Source organism: Nothoprocta perdicaria, unplaced genomic scaffold (assembly GCF_003342845.1).
Source record: "Nothoprocta perdicaria isolate Ctin4 unplaced genomic scaffold, notPer1 scaffold_125, whole genome shotgun sequence".
Taxonomy (NCBI): domain Eukaryota; kingdom Metazoa; phylum Chordata; class Aves; order Tinamiformes; family Tinamidae; genus Nothoprocta; species Nothoprocta perdicaria.
Window position 1 is genome coordinate 1,796,763 of NW_020454372.1, and position 10,000 is coordinate 1,806,762.

General features: G+C 41.7%; 1 protein-coding gene across 1 annotated transcript in view; it reads right to left on the reverse strand.

Annotated features, from left to right (window-relative positions):
• The window catches only part of FOXP2 (forkhead box P2), a 189,644-nt gene that overhangs the window by 173,963 nt on the left and 5,681 nt on the right, over positions 1-10,000 (reverse strand). Inside the window, exon 2 of the mRNA XM_026033219.1 lies at positions 3,473-3,650. Coding sequence (XP_025889004.1) covers positions 3,473-3,640 — 168 coding nt within the window. The 5' untranslated portion in view covers positions 3,641-3,650. The remainder of the gene's footprint in view (positions 1-3,472; positions 3,651-10,000) is intronic.

Sequence of the window (10,000 nt, forward strand, 5' to 3'; positions counted from 1 at the left end):
TTTCCCACACAGGGAACTGAAACAGCTTCTTACCAGAAAATTCCCATAAAACATTTAAAAAGATTATCTTGCTAGAACTGACTTAATGAATACTCAAAATGCAAGCTCAAATCTACCCTGTAAAGCAATCACGGGTTTTTAGCAACTATTTTGACCTTAGTGACACAAACAATTAAATCTAGAAACTTAATATCAAAATAAAATTCTACATCTAATGCAGAATAATCTGTCAATGTATTTAATCAAGGATATGCTTTTTCCATGTATTATACATTCTAATAACTAACACCAATTTTAACAGATGAGAGAAAAAAAAGAGTAAAGAGTGAAAAACTCCGATGTGCATGAATGTATATCTATGAAAGACAGAGATCATGTCTCATCTTATGCCAAAATAAAAGGAGAAGCAGCAAGCCCGAGCAGATTACATTTTGCATCATTTTTTAATAAGAGGAATCTATGTTCACTTTAGCAATAGTTATAAATTGATAAATATCGACAGTAAGATAAAAAATTGCTTACGTTCTAGTCATAGATCTTCAAAGACGACCTGATGACTTGTGACAGCACTCAATCCATTTATCACCAAGTATATATTACAATATATTACAGAATACTGTCATTCTCTCTTGATACATGGATGAGGAATAACTACCTGATTTAAGGCAAACTCCTCATTTCTATATAAAGATCACAACAGCACAGCTAATCAAGCCAATAGCACAACTTTCTGAACTCCAGAAAATTCCACAGGCAGGAGAACCTAACGAAGTCTTGTGTTTTAGTTTGTTTACTTTCCACTAATCTACCAATTTGTCATCCTGTACCTTAACAAGCTGCAAATCCTGTAAAACTGACATTTTCTAAGTTATCTCAGTTGCTTTTTTGTGCAGTCGAAAATTCCCATTTAACTTTACCCAGTACGTGTCCATGCTGCACTGAAAACATACCTTGGGATTTTACCCAGCTATTCTGAAGTGTTAGCATCACTTTAAGTAGCTGTCCAGTTGAAGGAAATATATTAAAAGCAGCAATCTTTTACACATTTCCTTTGGCACAGGAGAAAAAGCTGTAACTAACTTGATTTGTTTATCTGAAGGCCCACATTAAAATTACTGAGAGAAGCCAAAACGGGAATGTCAAACTATGGCATCAGTGCACTATATCCTGCGTGTATTTTAACAATAACAAATCGTAAGAATAACAACTACAGGTAAGGCTGGGCTTTGCTTTGTTTTTCCACTTTCCAAAGTTTGTTTGGTAGCTCGTCTTAAAAAATAACCTTTTAGAGAGTTAGTACAATGATAATAATAAAAACATACAGCATTTTCATCTTGAATCAGATTTCAGAAGGCATCTAATTAAAAGAAAAGAAAGGAAAAAAAAGAGAAAGAAAAGTAAATGTGGGATAAAACTGTACCTATTATCTAAAGGACATCCTACTGCATGTTTACCAGTGTTTATGTTTCACATCAACATATTTTATAGAAGGATTTATATGCCTAACTCAAGTTGTATTTAAATCCTATGGTGCAGACCCTACCATAAAATGCCTCTTGAGTCCTATTAACTGTACCCATGGTTTTACTTTGCCTGTCTGCTTATTTAAGATCTAATCACAGTTTTGAAGAAAAGATTGTCACTTCTAAGCCTGTCCCCTCAGAACCTGTCTGTTATTAGCACTCAACTGGATATTTTCATCTTCAGCTGTTATTCTCTGTGGTCTTTGCAAATGCTATCTGCTGGAATCTGTGACTATATGGACAAATTGACTACAAATGTCTAGGACTGCTGCTTTGAGTAACATGTAAGTGGCACATTATTCTGTTGATATTTTTGTGTTTTGCGGCACAAAAAAAGATGTAGATTTAGTCTGCTAAATGTTTTTACCAATTACATACACTTGATTTCAACGAATATTTAAACATACACTGTATCTCAGGAAAGATTTTTTAAAAAAATGTTGTAATTTGAACACTGAAATAAAAGTGATGGCGTACTTTTAAATGAAAATAACATAATATTTCTATGTACAAATAGGTGTGTGTGTATAGATTTACTATATAGGCACATATAAACTGTATACACATATATAGGTGAAAAAAATGCTAAGAACCTAATGAAAACACTGACAAATGCTATTTCCTCAGACTAAACACTCTAAGTGCTCAATTGTTAAAACAGAATACACTTTAAATTGAAGCAATGCACAGATTTAAACCTTAGGATTTTTAGCAACTTCTCGTATTTCAGACTAAACCTCTTTTAATTCTTTCACATTTTTTGTCACCATTWAAAAAAAATTAACTATAAAAGCAGCTCGTGCACACGATTTAATTCAGCACTAAGCCCGGTGCAATTCTGAGAGCTATTACGACCTGCTATTTAGGAGGCCCCGCATACACGCAATTTATCTGACATGTTAAAAACCATCTTTCYACAAAACCGGACTTGTAAAATATTTGATCTTAAGAGTGGCTACTCTTCTTCCATTTATGCAGCACTCACTGCTGTAATTAAAAACCTGAATATTTATCAGTGAGGGGCTTGAACGTGAAAGGTGCTGAGCGGCCTCGGCATAGGGGAGGCCGAGGCGCTGCAGGGGTTCGGGGGGGACCTGCAGAGCCAGAGCGGGGCTGTTTACCAAGCAGAGCGACGCACTGGGCGCCTCAGTGCCAGACGCGGTCCCCGTGGGGAAYGGGAGCCTTTAGGGAGACGGAGTAGAAGGAATTAGGTTTGTGCCTGTTTTGAAACGGAGCTTTACAGGGACAAGAACTGGTACGTCGTAACCTTGTAATTTAGACAGCTGCAGGAGCGGGACGAGGGGTTAATTTCCCAGTTTTAAAAGCAAAAGTAGCTCTCGGCTGACCCGTTCGGAAAACAAGCAAACAAACTTAAAGGATGTTTTACAAGTGGGGCTGGGAAGGCAGCTGCAGACGGGAGCGCAGCTGGTGCCGCTTGCCCGCGGCCGTCGCGCGCAGGCCGCCCGGCCGCGCGCGGGTACCGGCGCCGCTCGGCCCCGCGTGCGGGGGCTCCCATCCAGCCCCCAGCGGGTGCTGTTTACACCCCTGGCACGCAGCAAGCCCGGGAAGCCACCGCGGTGCCCGCGCGGACTCTGGAGCGATTCCCTGCCACCGGCGGCCAAGTCTCAAGTAATGTGGCCCTCTGGTGGAAAAGCACGTCTCACATCGCACATGACGGCGGCGCGCGGGGAGCGAAACCCGGCGCCTCCAAGCAGCTCCCGCAGAAGCTCCCGCACAACTTGGGCTCGGCTCGGCGCGCCGGGGGCTCCGCGTCCCGCGCAGGCGGCGCCGCCGGCCAAGCCGCGGCCGGGCGCGCTGGGGCGGCCGGGGCAGCAGCGACGATGGGAGCGAAGAGAAGCGAAGCCCGGCCGGGACCCCCGGGCGCGCTGGCCCCGCGCTTGCCCCGGGCGCCGCGAGCCCCCGGCCCAGCCGGCGCCAAACAAACTCACCTGCTGTTGTTGCAGATGCAGCAGTTCCACTGTGCTTACTTCAGTGCTCGTGTCACCACTTGATCTTCCATCTCTGCTGCCAGCATCTAATTGGCTGCTTAGAGTGCTCATTCCATTTTGATTCATTGAACTGTTGCTTATTGTCTCTGTCGCGGATTCCTGCATCATGACTTAATACCTAAAAGTGATTAAGAAGTATCAATTAGCGCACACGTTACACCTTCGCACTTCCATTATCAAGATGTCCCTCTCTGCCAATTACGGAGACAGCATCTTTAGAGGAAGGGAAAAGCCTCGCGGAGTCATTTACCAAGAAGCGCAATGCAAATGCTGCTTTCCTACAGATACTAATCACTGAAATTATGGTTTCTATAAGCAAGCTCTGTGTGGTTACGTTTAACAGCCAAAATAACATACCATGCGTGCAGCACGGTCAATAGCATTTATGAACGACTACATTTTAAAGTCTACCTATAAAACCAGTTTAAATGAAGGCACGATTTCACATGCTGCTCTATATTTCCTATTATCTAGCTTTGACAACCATGGATGACTATACAGCCTTATTTAAAATATTCACTATCTTGATTCTGTCAGAATTTTACAGCATATCTTATGCAAGGCTGTTGTTTAATGATGCACAGCTAATCATACAAAATTAAAATTTTGTAAGGGTGTTACAAATCATATGGTATCAACCAATGATAAATAGTATAATGGGCTTCTCCTTTTTTGTGACTAAATAAAATTTTGCCTTGGAGGCATTTTAAGAAAAAGCTCCTGCTGCAAACACGTCAGATATTGCCTATTTTTTTAATCAAACGGCTGATATTCATTTATTTTTCTGACATTTAAAACATTTAATACTGTCCTTCCTGGGAAGTAATTAAGCTTATGCATGAGCAGCAATCAAACTGTTCACTTGAAGATGACTTAAAACTCAATTTTAACATAGGCAAATAAATGAAAGATATAAAATTAATTTTCCAGGCATGTATTAGATATGAAAGCTGGAAATAAAATCTATCAAGAATATCACTAATGATTGTGCTAAAAACAGCATAAATTATGCATATTACCTTCTCTACAGTAATAAATGTTTTATCATTTTCACTGCATAAATATACTGTACTTTCAGGATAGCAATGAGATGTCCTGCCAAGATCAGTTGAAATCTTTGCAGTAAATAAAGAACCAACGTGCCCTTACAAACCAGAATTTCAAGGTGCATTTTGTATCTGTAATATGGAAAGGTCAATTCCTCTTCGGCAAGCTGCCTAAATCCTGGGCTGCTCTAATCGTGGCACGACGCCCCTCACTTGCCTTTATCCCTACACGTAATGTGCTCCAAGAGTCCCCACAACACATTCCCTCGCAGAGATGCTGCTTTAAAGACGCCGCCGAAGAGGGGGAGACGTGTAAGCAAACTCAGCAACGAAACCGAACACGCTGCGGGGCTCAATTATTCAACTTAGTTATTTGTTCCCCCTCGCACAATATCCTCCCGTGACCAAACACCGGGAAAAAAATCGTTGTAACTTAAAACTCCAGCCGTGGGATGTTAATCAAAATGCTGTCTAAATGAGCACCAACAAGAACCTGCCGAGATAAAGTATGGATCAGGTGAAGCAAGTTAAGAGGGGAAAACGTGAGGCATTGAAAGATGCTCTGGTCAAAACTAAACAGGATGCAAAAAAACGCAAACACGAACAGAGTTAACATAAAGGAGGGCAGCTGTTATAGGGCAGTAAACAACAGCAGCAGCAGATGTGTTTATGAACAAACAGTGCTTGCTAAACACTCTTGTGAACATTAACTAAGAAAAATAATAGAAATGGAAAATGTGATACACAGAGTGATGAATTTTACAAGACAAAAACAAAGCTAATACTCTTTTCTGAGATTAGGCAGCTAATAAGTATTCAAATTAGGCATAAATTTTACATGTACAATGTTTAAAATATTCAGGGAAAAGGGTCTGATTGCCCTTAGTAGTTATATGAAAATTCTAATGCGGGTATTCCACAACTGGGGGAGCAGGCATCCCTTGCAGATTTTTACAATATTTACTTTCAGTAAAAAAAAAAAAGATATGTATATCGTAGTGGAAATCTATTTAAAACACTTCATCAACTGTATCGTTACAAGGATTTGGAAATTCAGGAAATTCAAACATTAATCCTCTTTTAGTCAAACAAAGATTTAACCAACAGACAGGTTCATTTAAAAATCCTAATGTTAGACACTAACAGTGGTAAATTCAGCCAGGCACATTAGAAGGGCAGGGGGGATTGTCAATCGTAGGTAATCAAAGCATTGGAAAGCGCTCTAGAAATTAATAAATAAATAAATCAACAACCGTGTTTTTATGCCTGACTCTTTCATTACAATTAGGAGAGAAGGGTTAAACATCTTCCAGTTCATATTAACCGAAGGGTTTTACGTCTTGTGGATTTTGTATCCTTGCAAAGCCCTAGAGTGTACTTCAGGCTCTGCATTTTAACTTAAAGTGTCTGTGAGCCAGCAGAATCGGGTTTAACATAACATGACCAGGAATAGTCATATTCTGGCAGGCGAAACAACAAATCTGACCCAACGTCTATGTACAGACAGAATGAAAGCTATAGAGTATTAATATCAGAAGGGGTAATTCATTTGCCAGTTAGGTGGAAGATTTTCTGAAGTTTTTACGTTTTATGAAGAAGAAAAAGCCAATAGAATTTTATGTTAAAAATGAAATGCTTCTCTAGTTGTAAAAAGGTATTTTAACAAACAGTATTCAAACTTCAGTTTGAATAACACTCGATGTTGGTTGTCCAAAGGCCCCTTCTCACTGCTSTTAGCTAAAAAAGAGTTGCTGAGAACATAAAGAGCACCGAATCTTTCTCTTCTCCCTCCCTTGCTCTCTCTCGCGGGCGTGTGTGTGAATGTCCTTACGTGTGCGCACAAGAACTGTCAACTCTCCACAATCATAAATTAAAGCACTGAAAATATCCGGAAGAGGATTTCTAGTATCTATACAGCAGTAATTTCAGATATTTGTGCCAAAACAATCTGTACTGCTAACATCTTACCAGGCAAACTAGCATACTTGCTTTCTTGCTTGGTGTCTAGCCGGACAGAATAATAATCACAAATAATATAATAAATATAAAGTAAATAAATRTAAAGGAAATAAGAACACAAGGATTGCCGGACATTAAGCCTTGAAGTTTAATATTCCACATAGTGCAAGGGGAGAAATAGATGCGCCCCTGTGTGCACAGAGGGATCCACACTCGCACTCCCTAATCCCCCCTTTCTGCCCCGCTGGCGGTCGGTGCGGAGCGCGCGCGCGGGGCGCGCACCTCTGCAAACACGCACGTGCACGCACACGCGCCGGCCGCCGCTGCCCGGAGCTGCGAGAGCGGCTCTGCCCTCACACGCTGCCAACAAAGCGGCAGGGAAAAATACTTGCTGCTCCCGGGAAGGGAGAGGGAAGCGCAGGTTATTTTAGCGCGCAGTTGCGCTGCAGGTTGAATGCTTAATACCGCCGGGGAACGCGGGCAAGTACTCACATCAGAAAAAAAAAAAAAAAAAAAAAAGAAAAGGAAAAAATAAAAAAAAAAGGAATAGCAGTCCTATGAAGTTAGCAGTTCCAGTTTGACTTTTGTGCCCTGCAGGAAACGGGGAGTTTGGGGCATGTGTGCCCGCGCACCCACCAACACACGTGTGCGAGCGTGCGGTTTAAAGTGGCAAGTCGCCGCACAGATACTTATTCTCTACACCGCTTCCCTTTTGAAACATTAAACTGACACTGGAACTGACTGCACAAGATTGCATTTTCTCTTCCTAAACAACTTGAATTGAAAGGTTACTTAGTGTAACAATATTTACTTGCAGAATTGTGTTGTTACCAAGGGTATAATGGATGGTGGCTATGCAGGTTTACGCAAGAATGAGTGAAGCATGAGGCATTAGCCATGTGTTTGACATGTTTCAAATTGCTATAATCCAGCATTAAACACACCCAGCAATTCATGCCATTTCTTGCAGCCATAATCTTGAATAAAGCGTGCACAACCACTTATTATATAAATTAGTATATGACTCCCTGTTAGAGTCACAACAGTGCTTTTGTGTTTATTTTGCATCAAGATGTGGTCTTTTATTTGTATAAATAGCAGGATAGAGAGGCACAGCTCAATTAGACCTCCTTACTTTATGATAGGGTGCAGGGAATGCTGGGCTTGTTTGGGGTATTTTCCCCTCGGAGGTGCAGGTTTTGCCCAAGTCGGCAGCGGAAGACACAGGCCGGGAGCCACTCGGCCCGACCAGGCCCGGCTGCCCTGGCGAGGCCGGCACCGCGGCTGCCACCAGGGGTCCGTCTTTCCGAGAGAAGTTCCTCTGGAAAACACACGTCAGCCTTTCATCTCGGAGAGGCCTCTGGCAATTTGGGGCACGTTCCTCCGGTCCAGGGGGAGCTTTCAGCGAGTGGGAGCGAGGGCATGCGACTCGCTGCCTYCTGGTTACTGCCTCCTCCTTGCCCCCGCAAACGAGACCTTGGCATGTTCCTCTCTACCCATCTTGGCCCTCCATGAACGTCTTTGCACGTTCAAGGAGCAGTGACCAACCGCATCACTAGTGGCCGTACTCAAGACAGGGTGACCAGTAGCCACCACAAGCACCCCGTATGTTCAGGCATCAGGAGGACCGTGGTCCCACCATCAAGACAAACCTCCTGAAGCAAATCCCTCTACACCATTAAGGTCCCTGATTACACCCATACACAGAGAACATGTATGGACAGCACACCAGATTAAATACCCTGAGCGTGAGCCACTGTAAGATGGAGCCACTCTCCAGGGCCATCTCCTACTTAAAYGCTTTCACCTCCGAAGAAGCAGGCTAAAATCCTGCCTTTTCAAACTTGACTATGATGTAAAAGTGGAGGTGAGGAGCTGGGCTTAAATAATGGTAACTTTTGTGCTCTACTGGAATTAATTCATCATTGACACAAGGCACAATGCGGCTCAAGTTCTGCACGGGTATGTTAAAAAGTCTTTAATAGTTAAGATTGCCCTATAAATCAAAATGCCAAATATGAAGGACGTAGCTGAATGTGTGAGAAAAAAATTTAGACAAGCTAAGACAGTATTTTTAAAGATTTTTTCACCTCAACTGAAACGTTTGGTCTTTCAAAGCTTGAGTTAAGCGGAGGTATAAATTACGTCACCACATATTTTTAAATATGCGGGTAAATGAAAATGATTAAAACACTAATTAGGTCAACTGTTATTGAGATACTGTAAAATAAAGTACCTATATTAATAGGTTTAATATTCCACTATCTGCTCAAATATGTTTTTTTTCTGCAAAAATGCAAAGGATGCTCAAACAGCTTTCAGGAAAACTGAACTTCCATTCGTGAACTACAGTACGTATCACAGCACAGTCAGAAAGAAATACAAAATACACAGCACAGCTGTGTTAGGAAATCAAGTCAGCATCGCTGATGAGAAAAAATAGAATTTTTCATGGCAAAAAGAAAGTTTCTTCAAAGCAAATTGATCCTTTCACCGGTTAAAATAGCCTAATGACGGATGATGATTGTTGTGATGAAGTTCCATACGTTCCGCAATGGCAACAAAAGGCAGTTACAGACAGTACGTGGATCACAGAACAGAGGGTAACGCTACTGTAAGAGAATTCCACATATATTATGAAACTTTTAAAGTGGGCAGTCGTACAGTGGCTCTCTAAAGGCCGTTTTTGGATATGGAGCTACAAGGAAATCTACAAATGGATTTTTACAAATTACAGGACATGAGTTTTATTTATCATGGCGAAGACGGAGAAACTCAGCTACGCACGCACAGTATAGGGTAGAGCCGTGTTTTCCAGTAACATTCTGTCTTAGCAGGTGCACTTGGCAAATAGAAGGTTTAAAAAAAACAGAGGAATTTACCTGAGGTAAATTCATTCACGACTGAAAATACACGGTTATCTACAGTATCTACCTCCACATTACGAGCCGCAATTTTTCCCGCTGTCCATATATTGTGGCATGTTCCTGTATCCTGTTCCTGTATGTTTAAATGAACATCTTTTTTTTCCAGTTGTCACAAACAACCCTATTGAAGGYACAGTATTATATTCCATCTTGAACTAAAAGCTGTGCTGTGTTTCAAATGCTGCTGCTTTGCCTTTCCTGCCATCCCAGTTCCTCAGGACTAATAGAAATATTAGGGCACGGGAATTTATCTGCTTTCTAAAACTCAGGAATATGTTGCCACACTCATCCACTCATTAAACAACACCTCACTTCCTCAAACAGCAAGTAAGGTCTGATTAATTTTCCAACTACTATTTATATTCACTTGGCTGGGGAAAAAAAAAAAGTCTTTGTAAAAAGGCCAGCGTTATCTATAGGAGCAGCCTGGGCAGTATTTTAAATGTGTACCTTTTACATAGCATAGTGGGAAAAAGTCTCCTGCAGTGTGTTCCCCAACGCCCCCCCACACCCGGACAGCCGATTCCAGGGTAAGA